General features: G+C 42.9%; 1 protein-coding gene across 2 annotated transcripts; it reads left to right on the forward strand.

Moving 5' to 3' along the window:
• The first annotated feature begins 570 nt into the window (after positions 1-570).
• TRAF5 (TNF receptor associated factor 5) lies at positions 571-16,587 on the forward strand. Of its 2 annotated transcripts, none has more exons than XM_061185561.1 (10): positions 571-788; positions 1,778-1,835; positions 3,523-3,624; positions 5,939-6,166; positions 6,802-6,879; positions 7,198-7,272; positions 9,900-9,992; positions 13,674-13,814; positions 15,187-15,355; positions 16,010-16,587. In XM_061185561.1, the coding sequence occupies exons 1-10, from the start codon at positions 571-573 to the stop codon at positions 16,585-16,587; spliced, it is 1,740 nt and encodes a 579-aa protein (XP_061041544.1). The 2 variants fall into 2 exon arrangements, with proteins under 2 accessions (XP_061041544.1, XP_061041545.1); XM_061185562.1 differs by having other exon boundaries at positions 6,002-6,166.
• Positions 16,588-17,990: the final 1,403 nt, after the last annotated feature.

The raw sequence follows: 17,990 nt of genomic DNA on the forward strand, positions 1-17,990 counted from the left end.
GTATTTTGAAAATATCACCCTGGCTATAGTATGGAGAATGGATTGGGGGGAAAGCAGTTAATGGGCTTTTATTTAGCTCAGGTGAGAAATGGTGTGGCTTGGTGGTGGTGATGTATTTATATATTTTGCAAGGAATGTATTGGTATACAAAGTTCTTGCTTCTAAAAAATGTTAACAAAACGTTTGTTTCAATTTTCTCAACTGAGTGGAAGAAAAATCCATAACCAGAGTTTACTCAGAATGTAGTTAACACCTGGCTATATTTTGCCCAAGCTTGTAGCCACACTGAAGGATAATTTAGCATCCTGTTGATGGACAATGGGCTGAAGTCTCACTGAATCCTGCTAGAAGTTATCTGGTCCAGCCTCCCGCTGAGCGCCCCAAAGCCACCTCCCCTCTGCAGGAGCCCTCTAGTGGCAGGAGGTTGTTACTATGGTTACAAAGTCATAACAGAAGGACCCTGTGGGTGATGTTCACTAATCAGGGAACAGATGATTCAAACACCTGATGGCTGTAGTTGCTGTGGTGTTTGCACACTGAATTTTCCTTCTCTTCTCCTGATCCCCCAGAATGGCTTGTTCTGAGGAGCAAGGAGGTGTCCCCTGTGGCTTCATCCGCCAGAATTCTGGCAACTCCATGTCTTTGGACTTTGAGCCGGACGCAGAGTACCAGTTTGTGGAGCAGCTGGAAGAGCGCTACAGATGTGCCTTCTGCCGCTCAGTGCTTCACAACCCCCACCAGACGGGCTGTGGGCACCGCTTCTGCCAGCACTGCATCCTGTCCCTGAGGTGAGCGCTCAGGGCCTGCGCTCCTGCCAGAAGCGGACAGGGCTGTTCCTGGGATCTACGTGTCATCTGTGGCCACTCAACTATAATCGTGGTCTCGGGAATTGCTGTGGTTGGCCACAGAACCACGAATACGAGGACGGGCTCTCCCAGCGCCCTTCTCTGAGAGCCTGAGGAGTAATCTTCATTTTTTTCCGTCTTATTGATAGTCACCTTTTCTGAAAATTCAGACCACACCTGTTTTGCACACGAAGGCAAACCTCGGTGCACAGTCCATGTGAGGAAGGACCTGTATCTCATGGGGGTCTTTCCTGTAGGCGCCCTGACCTTTCCTTACCTTGAGGCAGAGGTGGTGTCGCATCTGGAAGGTTCCTTGCCGCCATGGATACTCTGTCGACTCCCCGGAAGCTGGGTTGTGCCATTTTGAGGTGGAGACCAGGAGAGACATGGAAGCAGGCTTTGGGGGTTTATACAGGGACGCCACGGAAGTTGTACCCTCCCAAGCTTGGAAAGGGGGTTATTACAGCACCTTCTTATTCATTCCTGGGTTCGTTCATTCAGCACCTGTGTGTTCCAGACACCTCGCTAAACCAAGCTCTAGTGCACAGAGGTGAAGAGCTGGAGGTCCAGTGTGACACAGGACCCTCTAGAATCTTCTGTTCTAGTGAAGGTGCAAGTTGGGGTACAGTGTGATAGCATAGGACTGCCGAGGGAACGTTGGCAGAGGACATTTGACTCTGTCTGCAGGACTCCCTCTTTGACTCACGTCCTGGAGGATGAATGGTAGTTTCTCAGGCAGACTGAGGAGGTGCTGAAGTTGGGGTACTGGGGGGCCCCTTCTGGGAGGAGGGAACAGCATGAATAAAGACAGGGCCTGGCCTGCTCAGGGGGAACTTCAAGGGGTCAGGCGTGGCTGAAGCGCCGGGGCTGCTCTTGGATGGTCTGTTGAGGTCAACCCTTAATTCTGGTTTCATTTTGATTTTTCTTTCCAGAGAATTAAACGCAGTCCCACTCTGCCCTGTAGATAAGGAGGTGATCAAATCTCAGGAGGTAAGACAATCATGCTTTGGGTTAGCAGTTCTGTGGGTGATGGAGCAGCCAGTGTCCTGGGTTGAATTGGACAGAGAAGTTGGAGCAGGAGAGCGGGAGGGGGAGCTTCCTTGGAGTCCATATTCCTCTACTGTGGGGTAAGGTGGGACCCCACTCCCACCCCTCTTTGAGAGAGGCTAGTTTGAGTCCTTACTGACCCACCCAAGATTCTTCTCCCACTTCTTCTTTACCCTCTTCCTGTACTAGCTCCAGTTACCGTGAGTCACTTGCAGAAATGAAACACCCTGCTTCCTGGAATCACTTTCTCAACTGTTTAGTCTCTAAAACTTTCTATTATTATTATTATGTCTAACAATAGCTTTATTGAGATACAATGCATTTGCCATAAAATTTGCCTTTAAAGTGTACATGTTTCTGGGGTGTGTGCCTAGGAGTGGAATGACTGGGTCTCATGGTAGCTCTATGTTTAACATTCTGAGGCACTGCCAGGCTAGTTTCCAAAGCAGCTGCACCATTTTACATTCTTACCAGCAAGGTATGAGAGTTCTAACCTCTTCACATCCTTACCAAAATACGTTGTGGTCCATCTTTTTGATTATAGTCTTCCTAGTTGGTATGAAGAGGTATGTCGTGGTTTTGATTCTCTAATGATTAATGACGCTGAGCATTTTTTCATGTGCTTGGCCATTTGGATATCTTCTTTGTAGAGATTCCTATTCAAATCCTTTGCCCATTTTTGAAGTGAATTGTTTGTCTTTTTTTTTTTTTTTTTTTTTGTCTTTTTAGTCAAATGTTCATGCTCCTTCTCTCTGCTCTTATGATGCGTTTTCCAAATGCTTAGCTGTACTTGTGTCTGCCTCACCCGCTAGGCCAGGGGTTGGCATTCTACAACATGGGATTTGTTGGGATAAATCCAGCCTACCACCTGTTTCTGTATGGCCTGTGAGCTAAGAATGGTTTTTATATTTTTAAATCATTGAAAAAAATCAAAAGAAGGGTACACAGGAACTCTGTACTGTTTTTACAACTTCTTGTGAGTCTTTATTTCAAAACAAAAATTTATTTTATGAATCAAAAGAAGGATAATGTTTTGTGACATGTGAAAATTATATGAAATTCACATTTCAGTGTCCATAAATAACGTTTTATTGGAACACAGGCATGCCCGTTCATTTAGGTATTGTGTACAGTAGGGTTGAATAGTTGCAACAGAGAACATTGCAACGTGGTTGGCAAAGCTGAAAATATTTACTCTCTGACCCTTTACGGAGAAAGTTTGCCAACCCCTGGCTTGTGCTGAAAAATAAATCAGCACAGCTTCGGTGACACCACCTGATGACTAATGCAAACGTTCACCCTGGGACAGGAAGCTGAAAGCATCACCCTCATCCACAGCCCCACCTCTTGACCTTTGAGCATGTGGGGTCAAGTTCACCACGAGATTCTCCTAGCTTCAGCCTACTGCACTAAGCATTAAATTACCTGGCTTGTATGTTTGGTGGCCTGTCAGATGTATCTGAGACAGCCTTTTCTTTTATGGTGGTGAATCTGGTATTTCCATTCCAACCACTGACTGGAAGTTTCCACCCAACGTTTGAGATGTACTTGAAGACCAAATTAATAATAGCTTCCTTCACGTTGCTCTAAAGCTTTGGAGTGTGTGAGACCTACTTTGTATATCTTTTAGGTGTTTAAAGACAATTGCTGCAGAAGAGAAGTCCTCAATTTATATGTATTTTGCAAAAATGCTCCTGGATGTAATGCCAAGATTATTCTGGGACGATACCAGGTTGGTATTACTGGTGAACAATATTTGCCTTTGCTATTTTTCCAGTGACATGTACTGAACATTTTTATGTGACAGTTACTGGCCTAAGCATGGTACGGAGATTCATTGGGTTGCCCTCAGAGAATTCTTGTCTAGCGGTACACTTGGCTATGGTGCAGCACACCGAGGGCTAAGGTGTGAAATTAATCTCACGTGAAGAGATTCATTTTGTATGGAACACATGGAGGACATACCATGTGTGCTAGACCTTAACTTGTGGGTTAGGGTTATTGATCCAAAAGAGAAGATGTGAGACATGCTGGGCAAAAGAAATGGTCAAGCAAGGACACGTCATTTTTGGAAAACTGTGAAGGATTTGGGATTCCTAGGATGGGGGCCAGGGCATGACTGCAGAAAAACACAATTGTAAGGGTCCCTGCCTGGAAGCATTTGCAGGTGCTGGGGTGGGTGTTTCCTAGCCGCTGTGGGCCCTGCTGTCTTAGAGGTTGTGATCTAAGGCAGATGACACAGACCAGAACAGAGCTAGAATGTACTGTAAAGGTGAAGCATTGGTATGAGATGCAAACAAACGAGGTGTAGGGGAGGTGAAGGGTTGTCGAGTTCCTTTCAGATGAAGCTGTCCTACCTTGCTCTTGCATCCAGCGGTGGAAGCTTGTTAAATGGGAAGCAGGAAACATGGCTCTGCCACAGCAAGCCCATGTCAGGTTCAATCACACTATGAATGAATACGAGGCAGGCATCTCTAGCTTCCAGGGGATCGCTAGGAGGATGCTACAAGTTTCCCTTCCCAGCCACACGTTTTGGAATGTATTTCAGGTGATTCAATCTTTTCCCCATCATGCCTCTAAACCCCTAGGTACTGAGCTCATAAATGTGTAAATGATTTCCTTGTTAACCCAAGAATTTCTTTGGAAGTTCACAGAAGGTTTTTGTGTTTTCCTAAGACAGTCCCTCGCCACTTGTTTTGATAGTCATGTCCTAGAGCAAGCAGGGCCTCTTTACCAACTTTGTTGTCACTAAGCCTGTACAGGAAATGAGGCTCATTGATCAGCTCTAGTGACCAGATCCTCAGCTTCTGGAGAACAGTGGCTGGTTTATTTTCACCTGTTTCTTTTGTATTTCCTCTCATTCCCTGTTCTTCACCTTGCGAGTAAGGTGTAGGATCTCACAGGTAGCAGAGTCTTGATGAATGTTGACGGTTTTGGTGAGAGCTGAGGGGTAGCATCCATGGATTTTGGAGAAGAGGTAGATGTCAGTTGTCACTGTCTCTCATTACTAGAGGCAAAGGAGAATAGCTATAATATTTATTTACCTCCTGTAGAAAAACTGTGTGCTCTCTTAAGGGGTCAGCAAACTGTTTCTGTCAGGAGCCAGATAGTAAATATTTTAAGCTTTGCCGGCCGTACAGTGTCTGTCGCAGCTACCTGACTCTCCCATCTCAGAGGGAAAGCAGTCATAGCCAATATGTGAGACATAGGTTTGGCTGTTCTCCATAAAACTTTATTTACAGAAACAGGTAGCAGGCCAGATTTGGCCCAAGGGCCGTAGCTTGCCAACCCTGTTTTAAAGGATCTTGTGGTGGGGAACAAACTCTTTAGGATTTTGATACCTTGTCAGCACCACAGTAACTTGCAGTGTTATCCACAGGTTTTGTTAAGACATGCCTGCTTTTAAAAATCTGTAACATGAAGGACACTGTCGAGTCATCGTTCTCTAATATTCTGGTCAAGAACATTTCCTGACTTGACAAGGCTGACCCATCCCAGCTTCTCCTGGGCCTGTGATCCTGTATTCCTCTATCCTTTTCTTTACGGCTTCTGGAACAGCTTCCTCTCCCTCCCTTTCTTTCCTTTAGTCCTTCCCCTTCCTTCACTTACTTAGGAGGTAGCCTTCTCTTCTTCCCTCTTTGCCCTCTGTTCCGGCTTTTACCATCTGCTGTGCAGAGATTAGTACTTGGTGCTGGAGGTGGGGATGGAGGGTGCACAAAAGAAATGTCCTTGAGGAGCTGGTAAATTAATTGGCAAGCCTAAGGAAAATATTCAAGAGCTAACCTGAGAATATGAGCAGGCTAATAGGTAATCAAAGATAAACCCGGCATGCTTTCTTCGTCACGCATCTTCCCCTGTCCTCCAAACAAGGCTGGCTGTCACAGCCTCTGTGCAAGCAGCCTTCTCCATGCCCTGTCCCCAGCAGAGGCAGCGGGTGGCCTCCGCAGAGAGCCTGTGACAGAGGCTGTGCCCCCTGCCCCCGACCCTCGCAGTCCTTTCTCCTGCTGCCCCAGGGTCCTCCCTCCCTCCCTCACTAGGCCTTGCAGCAGGCTCCCCCTGCCACTGCCCTGCTCAGTGGGTCCCCACTGGCTTGTTGTTATCTGTCGCAGGACCACCTTCAGCACTGCTTATTCCAAGCTGTGCAGTGCTCTAATGAGAATTGTCGGGAGCCAGTCCTTCGCAAAGATCTGAAAGAGCATTTGAGCGCAGACTGTCCGTTTCGAGAGGAAAAATGCCTTTATTGCAAAAAGGATGTGGTAGTCATCAATCTACAGGTAAAAAAAAAAAAAAGAATCATCTTTATGGGAAATTCTGCCTGAGTGGTCACAGTGAATCAGATGAGATACCAGAAGCACTTTTCTGGATTTATTTTTATGCAGAAAGAGGTCTAAAGAATAACTTTATCTGAGGGTCCTATAAAAAGCTAAAAACCTTCTTGGTAGGACTCTATTCATGTATCATTGGCAAAAATGTTGCTTGAGCACCTGCTGAGTGTGAGTGGTCCAGGAGTGACGCTAGGCGCTGGGTCCCAAGGACGTGACCACACTGTCTGTCCTCAGGATGCTCTGACCTAATTGGAGAGGCAGGATGCCGGCATAAGACGAGAGCATGGGGTACCCTTTACATGTGCCAAAGGAGCCAAGCCGGTGACTCCCATAGTCTGTCCTCTGTCAGTCCCATGTCCTCTGACCTTCTTTAAAAGAATTGGAAAATTGAACTGAATTGAATTCATTTATACCAAGAAAGCAGCCATCTAGAACCCTTTTTGGAACTAGGCCATACCTTCCTACAGAGGGTAAGCCACATAGCATAGATCCCCAAAGGGACATATGTATACACACTCTGAGGCCATACAGGGAGCCTTTGGCAGCAAGGCTGGCTTTATTTCAGCACACTTTTTCTGTTTCAGAATCATGAGGAAAACTTGTGTCCTGAGTACCCAGTATCTTGTCCCAACAAGTGTTTGCAGATTATTCCAAGAACTGAGGTAACTGTAAATAATTCTCTTAGTAGATTTTATGTAAGATAAAGTTTCAGTAATCATTGTGGTGTGTGTTTGATAAAATCCCATAAGCAGGGGCCCAAGGCTTAAATTATCCTCATGATAACCATGGTTCTGTCTTCCCTCCCCTTCTCCCTGAGAATTCTTCTCTGTTTTCATCTTAGCTCTCCTTCCCCCAGGCTTCAGCATGGTGTTTCCTCCCTTCTTCCCAAGCCACCCTTGGCTCCCTGCTTGCTGCAGTTATACCAGGTAGCTGGAGAGTCGGGGATGCATTTCTCTAGCATGAGGCTGTCTGTTTTGTAGGTGGATGAACACCTTGCTGTGTGTCCTGAAGCTGAACAAGACTGTCCTTTTAAGCACTATGGCTGTACTGTAAAGGTATGGAATAATTGTTTCTGTCTACCTTCTACTGTATAATTCATTTGCTGAGTTCATTTTATTCTTGATTCCATTCAAGATGCAGAAGGACATTCACTTCTGAGAAACTTTAAGACTGGCAGTTGTAACTAGTGGTTACCAGTAGGGTGAGGCAAGAGGGTGGTAGGGAATGAACAGGTACAAACTACTATGTATAAAATAAATAAGCTACAAGTATATATAATACAACACAGGGAATATAGCCAATATTTTATAATAACTATAAATGGAATAGAAAAAAAAAGACTTGTATACAATACATAATACATAATACTAATACTTGTATTAGTCAGGGTTCTCCAGAGAAACAGAACAAATAATTTATATATACATAAAATTTATAATACCTAATACCAACATTTTTGAGGTTTGGTTATATCTATGAAAATAAAATGTGACCCTCACATTGACCTTGCAATCCTACTGCTAGAAATTTATTTCACAGATATCCTTTCATAAGTAGGCAATGATTACACACATATACAAACACACATGCACACAAAGATATTTACAATACTCCCCCCTTGTCCATGGGGGTAGATTCCAAGATCCTCCACGGATGCCTGAAACCATGGTTAGTACCAAACCCTATATATACTATGTTTTTCTTTCCTATACATACATACCTATGATAAAGTTCAATTTACAGATTAGTCACAGTAAGAGCATATCTGAATTGCCAGCATCATTTGGGGCCGTTATCGAGTAAATAAGGGTTACTTGACGACAGCACTGCGATACTGCAACAGTTTATCTGATAACCAAGATGGATAAGTGACTAATGGGTGGGTAGTATGTACAGCCTGGATACCTGGACTATGGCATGACTCACCTCTGGGGCAGGACGGAGCAGGAAGGCACAAGATTTCACTACGCTACTCAGAACAGTTCACAATTTAAAGTATGAATTGTTTATTTCCGAAATTTTGTATTTAATATTTTTGGACCATGGTTGACCATGGGTAACTGAAACCACAGAAATTGAAATGGTGGCTAAATGGGGACTACTGTATTTAGCCAAAAAACAAAAAAAATCCAAAAACCCACAAAAAATGAAAAACCTGTAAGTCCATCTCTGAAGTACTGAGTGTATAACTTTATATACATTTTGTCATATTTTGGAATACTATTCATCTGATAAAAAGAATGAGGTATATATTTTAAAAATTACATACAGTATGATCTGTGTATGTATCTTCACTGACTCTGGTAGTGAGACTAGGGAATTGGGTGTGGAGACAGAGAGAAGGGGGCTTTTATTTTTATTCTACATCTTGCTATATTGTTTGAGATAAGCATATATTTCTCTCATTTTAAAAAACTCTTATGAGAAACCTTTTTTAAAAAATCAGAGAAGAGTCCATAAATGTGTCACATAGCAAACCAGTGATTATCTTGGCTGCAGAAAGGATAGGGTTTACCTTCCTTGTGCACAAAATACAGAATTGCTTTCCAGCTCTAAAAGGAATCTCCTTTTTTAAAAAATTTTATTTAAAATATTTATTTATTTATTTATTGACTGCTTTGGGTCTTCGTTTCTGCACGCGGGCTTTCTCTAGTTGCGGCGAGCGGGGGCTGCTCTTCGTTGCGGTGCGCGGGCTTCTCATTGCGGTGGCTTCTCTTGTTGCGGAGCACGGGCTCTAGGCGTGCGGGCTTCAGTAGTTGTGGCTCACGGGCCTAGTTGCTCCACGACATGTGGGATCTTCCTGGACCAGGGATCGAACCTGTGTACCCTGCATTGGCAGGTGGATTCTTAACCACTGTGCCACCAGGGAAATCCCTAAAAGGAATCTTCTTTACAGTTAGGCCCAAACTTCCATTTGGATTGTATTCTAGGACTTACCTTAGTACTGGAGCTGGGGATGGCTGGGGGAGTTGTTCTCTGGAGGAGGGGCCAACCCTAAACTGAAGGGAAACTGATGATGAATGTTTGCTTAGAGTCTATGGGCCACCCATACCATTTGCTTTTACTAGTAATGAAGGCAGTCTGCAATGGAATTTTTTTTTTAATTTTATTTATTTATTTATTTATTTATTTATTTATGGCTGTGTTGGGTGCAATGGAATTTTAATGATAAGGGAAGAAGTTTGCATTTCTTCTTGCAAACATATAATTTGACTTTGAAGGCAACAAATTTGCATGGGCTGAAATTACAATTAGGTTGCATACCTTCTGCCCGATAGCAGGACAGTGATAGAAGGTGGTAGAGAAGTGTGCTTGGTAGGAGGGAGAACTAACGGAGGCTTAAAACTGATCTGGGAGATAACCCACCAAGGAGGTAAGCTTTATATGGGAATAGTTGAGAGGTGGTAATAACTACACTTAACCCTCAGTCATATACTCCCAGGGCAAGGAAGGAAATCAGTGCTGAGAATTTTGATAGTGGCCTGACTCTCTGTAAGTGTCTCATGGGTACTGTAGAATCCTAAAGCTGGAAAAGGGACCTGGGAGGGGTCATTCTCCCTGCAACCCACCTTGAGACAAGTAAGCAAAGTTGTTAAAGTTCTGCTTTAGCAGAATATCCCACCACCACCCTCATTTTGGGAGCCTTTCAACAACCTGACTTATTTTTCTCTTCATATTAAAGGATAAACGAGGAAACCTGCAGGAGCATGAGCATTCAGCCTTACGGGACCACATGCTTCTGGTTTTAGAAAAGAACTTCCAGTTAGAAGAACAGGTAAATATTCAAGGGTTCAAGTATAAAGGGAGGCAACAGAATCGCTGGGATTTGTACTTGTTGGTATTTTTATATTCCCCTCTGTTTCAGTATAAGTCAACTGGAGGTAGATGTTTTTCTGCTAAGTGGCCAGACAGACTCACAGGCTTGTAGCACATTAAACTGGAAAGTGCTTTTGAGATCTTTGGGTTCAGCCCCCTCAACCAACAGATGAAGTAACTAAGCTCAAAGAAATTTTGATGTGTTTGTGATATTAAGGGGCAGAATTCAATCTCAAACCCATGTCCCTGATTCTCAGTCCATTGCTCCCCGTGTTACACCACACTGCCTCTCTGCAGCCTATCCACACACCTTGTGGTTATTACCTGGCACCTAGTAGGAACCTAGTAGATGCTTGGCATTTTTTAATGAAATCAGTATTACCATGAAACAACATTTGACCATCTGTTCTAGGCACCGTGGGTTTTATATATTTTGTAATAAGTCTTAACTTATTAACTTTGCAACCTACTCATACGTGCATATTTATTTCACTGCAATCAATGCATACGTACATATTTATTTCACTGGGTTGTGATTATCAAGTGAAATTACGTGTGCAAACGCCAGCCGTAGTTCCTGGAATATTCATAGTGGACCTCAATAAATGCTGATTCTATTGAGTAATTATTCTAAAAGTTCATTATTTTGTTAGGGCATCTCAGAGGATCAGACTTTTCAAGCCCAGGTAGGGAAGAAAACCATCCAGCTGCAGAGAGGGAGCTGAGTTTTATGGCTGCAGATTATTTTATGGTGTCTGATTCCATATTAAAGTAGGTGTGTGAGTTTCAGGATCAGATCGTGGAGAAAATTAGAAAGACTGATTAAACTGTAACTTTGGTGGAAGGCATGCTGCCTAGGAGCCATTCCCAAGTTCTTTCTGTCAGAGTTGCCTTATTCGTCTATCCACTGATCCAACAAACACGTGCCGTATGTCAGGTACAATGCTAGTTGCTGGGGGCACTGAGTCAAGGAAGACACAGCACGTACCCTTGGAGAGCTCACAAAAATGTAAACAGATAAGATGCTGTGCCTTGTGGGACGTGCAGTGGGGGTGCCCTGTGTTGGGGTACAGAGGCTGCAGCAGTTTGCTCTGTGGGAGTTGCAGAAGTCTTTTCAAGGTAACACACCTGAGCTGCATCATCTTGAAGGAAGAGAAGGTCTGTCAGTTAAAATGTTGTGGAAAGAGGATATTCCAGAAGGGGAAAGTTTATGCCAAGGCAGAGAGGCATGAGAGAGGCTGATGGTCCAAGGAAATGGGGTTTGGGGGTAGAGAGACATCCAGGTGTGAGACAGGGAAAGGCTGAAGACTGGTGTGTTGGGTCCAGACTGCATTGGCCTTCCATGTAAGCTAAGAAGTTTCAAATACTTTACATTCAGTGATTTTTTAATTTATTCATATTCTGCTCTATTTCAGAAAGGATTTAAGGGCCAAAGTTTGAACTAATGTTTGCCAGTAATAAGAATCTAAAAGACGTTTTTAGATAAGAAGATACTTGGCCAGCTAATTGTTTGGCTTTAAAAATAAGACAGCTGGTGGTAGCATGGAAGATGGATAGAAGGAGAGAAGAGAATGAGGACAGAGGGACCAGGCAGAAAGATGCTGCAGTAAACTAGACAGTGTGGCAATAGAGCCTGGCAATTGATGAGTGAGGGTCCTGGAGCCAGAAAGGCCTGGGTTTGAGACCTGGCTCCGCACATAGGAGTTCGGGCAAGCTACTTAACCTCTGTCTTCCACAATTTTCTCATTTGTAAAATGGGGTCGTAGTGAGGGTCAAATTATATATGTGTGCTCTTAGCACAGTGCCTGGCTCACAATAAGCAGTTCAGTATTAGGGGAAGCGATACTGGAGGTGGTAATGGGTGGTGGTGATGCCAAAGGTGAAGGCTTGACCGAGGCTGTGTCAGTGGGGATGGAGGGAGGGCATTGAGAGACTTTGGCAGGTTGGAGTCACATGCTGTAGTTAAGGCAGGGAACTTGGTAATGTTATTAACTGACATGGGCACTACACACAGGAGCGGGTTAGACGTGAGGGGGGCGGGGCAAGAGGAGACACTGAGTTTGCTTTTGGTCAAGGATGTCTGGTGCACACGTGGGAGTCAGCTCTTGGGGTATAAGTAGAAGATCTGGGGGCCAGAGATCAGATGGTTATTGCAGCCACTTGTGCATTCATTTATAAAACATGTGTCAAATGCCCTCTGTGTGCCAGGCGCTGTGCTGGGCTTTGGGGATTGGGAAATAAGTGATATGTAGCCTCAGCAATTTAGTGGAGAAAAACATGACCAAATTAACCAAAAAAAAGCAATGAGTCATGAAGGTAAGTTATACTTCTAGAGTATGGTCAGAATGTCATGGAACTTAAGAGGTGGCCTAGGTAGGTGGTAGTAGTGTGGAAGTATTTCTGGGAGGATATGCCCTTGAGTGAGGCTTAAAAAGTGGTTGCTTCTAGGTGAAGGAGGAAGTGACTGAGAGCAAGGCCTGAAATAGAAGGTGTATAGTGTGCGAATGGGCATGAGGCTGAAAAGGTGGCCAGGGGCAGATTGTGTAGGGCCCTGTATAGCCTGTAAAAGAAGGCCACTAGAGATGGTTAAATAGGAGGGGTGACCAGCCCAGATTTGTCACTTATTATTCTTCTGGTCACAGTATGGAGTATGATTTGGAGGAAAACAAGGCTAAAGACAGGGGGAGCATTCATTCATTCAGTCATTCATCTATTTAACAAATATTTATCAAGCACCTACTGGTGCCAGGCACCAGCCCAGTTGTTGAGGTTCCAGTGGACTGTGGGACTCATGCCAGTCCAGCTCCCATAGAGCTTCTTTTCGGGTATGTGTTTGTTAGGGACAGTGTATGATCTGTTAGGAAGCTATCGTAGCAGCCCAGGTGAGAAATAACGCAGGCTGAAACAAGATGAGATGCAATGAGAAATGGAGGTACGAGTTGTTTTGTTGTGTGTCAGGAGTTAAAGTTGGCAGGTGTTGCTGTTTAAGTGGGTGTAGGGATAAGAGAAGAGTTGTCGAGGATCACGCGAAGGTTTTTGGTTATTTCCCTCAAATTGATTATAAATTCTGAGAGGTGGTGTGTTTTGCCTACCACTTGCTAGCGGTATGCTGGGCAGGTTACTTAAACGCTCTACCTGTTTCCTTATCTGTAAAGTGAGACTGATAGTCATACCCAACTCATAGGGTTCTCTGAGAATTAAAAGAGCTAATGAATATAAGGGTTTGACAGACTCAGCAAACTGCAGCTATTACTATTGACACTGTGCATACAGCATCTAATGTGGTATGGCGGTCAGGGCTCTGCGGTTGTTTAATAAGTGCATACTGAACGAAAGAGGAGGACCAGTTCAGCAAATTTAGTCAAGTGGTGTCACTAGCATTAGATGAGCCATCGAAGTGGGTTACATATAGAAAAGGCTGATGAGAAATCTATGGATCTTTCTTTTCTTTTTTTTTTTGGAAGCACCTGCGAACATTTCTTAGAATTATATAGTAATCTACCTGTAAATATTTTCTATAAATATATGTGTGTCTATTTTTCCTAGAAATACTTAACTTGCAATATTTTCCTAGAACTATATTTAAAGTTTAACTTGTGTGCATGCAGTTCAATGACCTCATTCATATTCCTGTTATTAGATTTCTGACTTATATAAGAGCCTAGAACAAAAAGAAAGTAAAATCCAGCAGCTAGCAGAAACCGTAAAGAAATTCGAAAAGGAGTTCAAGCAGTTTGCACAGTTGTTTGGCAAAAATGGAACTTTCCTTTCAAATATACAGGTGAGAAATGGCCTTTCTATTCATAATCAAGATTTAGCCTTCAACTAGCCGTGAGGGTTTTTCTTTTAATTTTTAAATGGAAATAATTTCAAATGTGCAAGAATAAGATAGTGCAAAGAACACCTGTATATTCTGCACCCAGATTCACTCATTGTCAGTATTTTGTCCCATTTGCTTCATTCATCCCCCCTCCTCCTCCTTCTTGTCCCAAACTCCCCCACCCTGTCCCTGTCACCCCCCCGCCCCCCGTGGGTATTCTTTCTGAACCCTTTGAGCGTAAGTTGTCTATCTTATGGCCCTTTACCCCTACATACTTCAGTATGTGTTTCCTAAGAATAAAGGTCCTCTTTTACATAACCCAGTACATTTAGCAATGTTAGTACATGTTTACACTGGTACAGTACTTTTATATAATTTATGGCAATTAGTGTTGTAATCAGTGTTGGGCTGATATTAGTCACTTGATTTCAGATTCCTTGAGAGCATCTGTAGTCCTGCATTCTGTAGTCAACAAAGTGAAATTATTAATTCCCTTGGGAAGAAAATGCTTTAAACATCACTAAAATATAGCAAAAATTACTTTGTAAATCATGAATGTTAAATAACCGCAAACAAATTCCTAAAGAATAATGACATTATTGTGATTATAAAATTTACAGTGGAAAATATTTCAAGATGTGATATGGGCAATCTTTTTGAAATCTGGATTATCCCAGAAAATGTAGGCTATATAATTTCCATATTTGTCAGCATGCTGTATGGATGTGTGTGTGTAGAAAAAAGGAAATCCATCATACGTTATTATTTCAATTCTGACCTTTTTCTAACACAAAAACCAGTCAAGAGTGAAGGCACTGAGGCTAAGAGTGGAGGAGAAATATAGTTATAGTTTTATTTAGTCCCTTCCATCTGAAGAGAGCAACCGAATGTTCAGGCTTTAGCTCAGGCACTTCTGTACCACCTGTAGTGCTCAGGTCAGAACAGGTGGGCCTTCTTCCAGCGCATTCTCTGCCTTCTAGCAGAGTAGGAGTGAATCAGAAGAATAGCATCTAAGAGAAGGAAGTGATAAGGCAAGGAGAGAACAGAAATATAAAGATAGGATAGAGAACCAAGAGGAGAGACACCAAGGGAGGAGTAAAACTCAGATGAAGAATAGTACAAAGATTTGAAACAGGAGCAGAGACGCTGTGGAGGGGGAGGAAGGTATTAGGTGACTCATCTCTCTGAGATCCTCATTGAATTTTCTCTTCTGGACTGTGTATTTTTCATTTCATTAATTGATTAATTAAAGGTGAAATGTTTGAGTTGAAAAATATAACCTTAACGAATTACTCAAATTTTTTTGACATGATGATCCACTTTGTACTGAAAGGTTCTTGCCAGTCACATTGACAAGTCCGCTTGGCTAGAAGTTCAGGTGCGTCAGTTATTACAAATGGCTAACCAGCAACAAAGTAAATTTGATCTGAGGCCTTTGGCGGAAGCGATTGATACAGTGAAACAGAAAATCACCCTGCTAGAAACCCATGATCAAAGATTAGGTATGTCTAATGTTTTATACTTATCTGTTGGTGATTCATTATTTCTACATGCGTTCATGAGACAAGCAGACCTGGCCGATGGAGATTCACAGCTGTCCAGGATCAACAATGGCTGCATCTGGTATTTGTGAAACAGAACAGCATGAGATTCTGGCCACTCAGGCAAAAATGATGAAGGGCCATGAGCGGGAGCTGGAACAAGCAAGGGGTGGAAATGGGCCAGGAAATTCCACGAACAGGGAGTGATGGTTTTTTAAGGAGAGTAGACAAAAATGAGAAGGGGAAAGATGTGGTGGGAACATTGTTTTAAGTATAGAAAAAGAGACAGGTTTGGCTGTTTAAAAGCATTCCAGTTAGAAAGCAGTGGGGCTTACCATGCAGATGCCCGCTAGCTCAGTACAGAGTGCATCTTCTCAACACTTTGGTGAGCCTCAGATCAAGAGGACGCATTTGGGTTTTCTTGGTGCCAATCTTGCCAAGACACGAGAATCACGGAGTTGATATTATTAATAGGAATTGTCCATTGGTGGACATTGAATTCAGTTCATCTCTGGGATGTCAGAATTTTCTTGGTTCTCTTCGGATAACAAAATTCCTCTTTGGGCAAATTTTAAAGACAACTTTAAGGCCTTCAGAGTCTTTCTTTCTTTGCAGTTGTTTTGGAAGGGGAGACTAACAAACATGATGCCCACATTAATATTCATAAAGCACAGCTGAATAAAAACGAAGAGCGATTTAAGTTGTTAGAAAGTGCCTGCTATAACGGAAAGCTCATCTGGAAGGTGACAGACTACAAGCTGAAGAAGAAGGAGGCGCTGGACGGACACACAGTATCCATCTTCAGCCAGCCCTTCTACACCAGCCGGTGTGGCTACAGGCTCTGCGCTAGAGCGTACCTGAATGGGGACGGGTCCGGGAAGGGGACGCACCTGTCGTTGTACTTTGTGGTGATGCGAGGGGAGTTTGACTCACTGTTGCAGTGGCCATTCAGGCAGAGGGTGACCCTGATGCTTTTGGACCAAAGTGGCAAAAAGAACCACATTATGGAGACCTTCAAGGCTGACCCCAATAGCAGCAGCTTTAAAAGACCCGATGGGGAGATGAACATTGCCTCTGGCTGTCCACGCTTCGTGGCTCATTCCACTTTGGAGAATGCCAAGAACACCTACATTAAAGATGACACCCTGTTCTTGAAAGTAGCTGTGGATTTAACTGACCTGGAGGATCTCTAATCACTGCTCTTGGGGTGATAAAAGGACTCCTTGAATCCAGAACCTTTGGTTAATGTAGTGACTGAATGTAGGCTCGACACACACTTGTATTTGGCTCTTTGCCCTTAATGTTTGAAGTCATTTTGAGATTTCTCAAGTGCTGTCTTCTTTTTACATTTTATTCTGTCCCAGTTTGAAACTGACAATACTTAGAATATCTTCTCATTATTTATATTTTTATATCTCTTGAAAGATGTTAATTTTCTTAAAGGTAAGGTCTGGGGCATACCTCTTTTACTGGTGCTTAGTGTGGGGTCTCAGGGTGGGCCCTCTATAATATTAAATGTCATTGAGGACACAGAGGTAGAATTTCCAGTTGAAAATGCTTTGGTATTTTATATTTGACCTTCTGATTCTAGACCTGACCGTAAGCCTGCAAAAACTATCTTTCAGGGTAGGCTATTCCAGTTAGGTAGATGGGTAATGTACTTCAATCTGCCCAGTTTGGACCAGACTTTTTCTGGTTATATACTGTATTTGTGGAAATTACTACACCTTTAATATTTTCATGAAGTTTACTAGTAGTCAGCAAGCACAGTTTTGCAAGGATGCATAAGAAGTGGTGAATAGAGTAAGCATTTTCATTCTCCCTGTTGAAGTAAAGCAGAAAGCACGGCATAGTTTATATATAAGGAGATACAGCCATCCAGCTAAAGTTCAGATTTTATTAGGTTCAAGCACGTAAAAAAACCGTTTTCAAACAAAATGATCAAATATTACCAGTTTCGTAAGATTCAACTTAATAAATAATATATATGTACATGTATACAAATAGTTTAAAGGTATTTTGGTAAGAATAGTAAATTAATATGAGGATGGGCAGAATTTAGTATATGATGGAGAAAATGTCAAAAATGGATAAGAGGAATTTAAAACCTAGGGAGAACACCATTACAATTTCTTATGGGTGTTAGTACTCCCATCTGAAATTGATGGCTAAAAGCAGTATCTCCTATTCTTTTTGAGAGGAATTTTGAATTCATAAATTGATATGAAAATGGGCACGTATGTAAACTTGTGATGTTTCCTGTCGAAGTCCTGAGTACTTTGTGAAGAACAGAAATGATTGTGTTCTTCTACATCTATCTGTATGGGTCTGAGAGTGTAAATACAAGTCTACCTGAGTCCTTCTGACTCTTGATAAGCCTGAGCTTAACAAGAAACTACCCAGTTTTCCTGAGCCCTAACTCTTGTTATGCCACCGAGCATGGCCGACACTCAGCTGGCTCCCTTGAGCGTGCAAGGGCAAGCTGCTCACTCAGGTGATGACCACACACCTTAAAACTCTTCATCAGTTGACCTCACAGAAGCACATGATTTATACCAGTGGCTTCTGGAATAACTGGAACTTTCTTCATCTCTCC

Source organism: Eubalaena glacialis, chromosome 3 (genome assembly GCF_028564815.1).
Source record: "Eubalaena glacialis isolate mEubGla1 chromosome 3, mEubGla1.1.hap2.+ XY, whole genome shotgun sequence".
NCBI classification, from domain to species: domain Eukaryota; kingdom Metazoa; phylum Chordata; class Mammalia; order Artiodactyla; family Balaenidae; genus Eubalaena; species Eubalaena glacialis.

Bases quoted from the DNA above. Each gene is read 5' to 3' on its own strand.
- TRAF5 (XM_061185561.1), top strand. From the start codon at position 571: ATGGCTTGTTCTGAGGAGCAAGGAGGTGTCCCCTGTGGCTTCATCCGC. The intron at 6,167-6,801 runs GTAAAAAAAAAA...TTTCTGTTTCAG, and splicing joins TGGTAGTCATCAATCTACAG to AATCATGAGGAAAACTTGTG. The intron at 9,993-13,673 runs GTAAATATTCAA...TCCTGTTATTAG, and splicing joins ACTTCCAGTTAGAAGAACAG to ATTTCTGACTTATATAAGAG.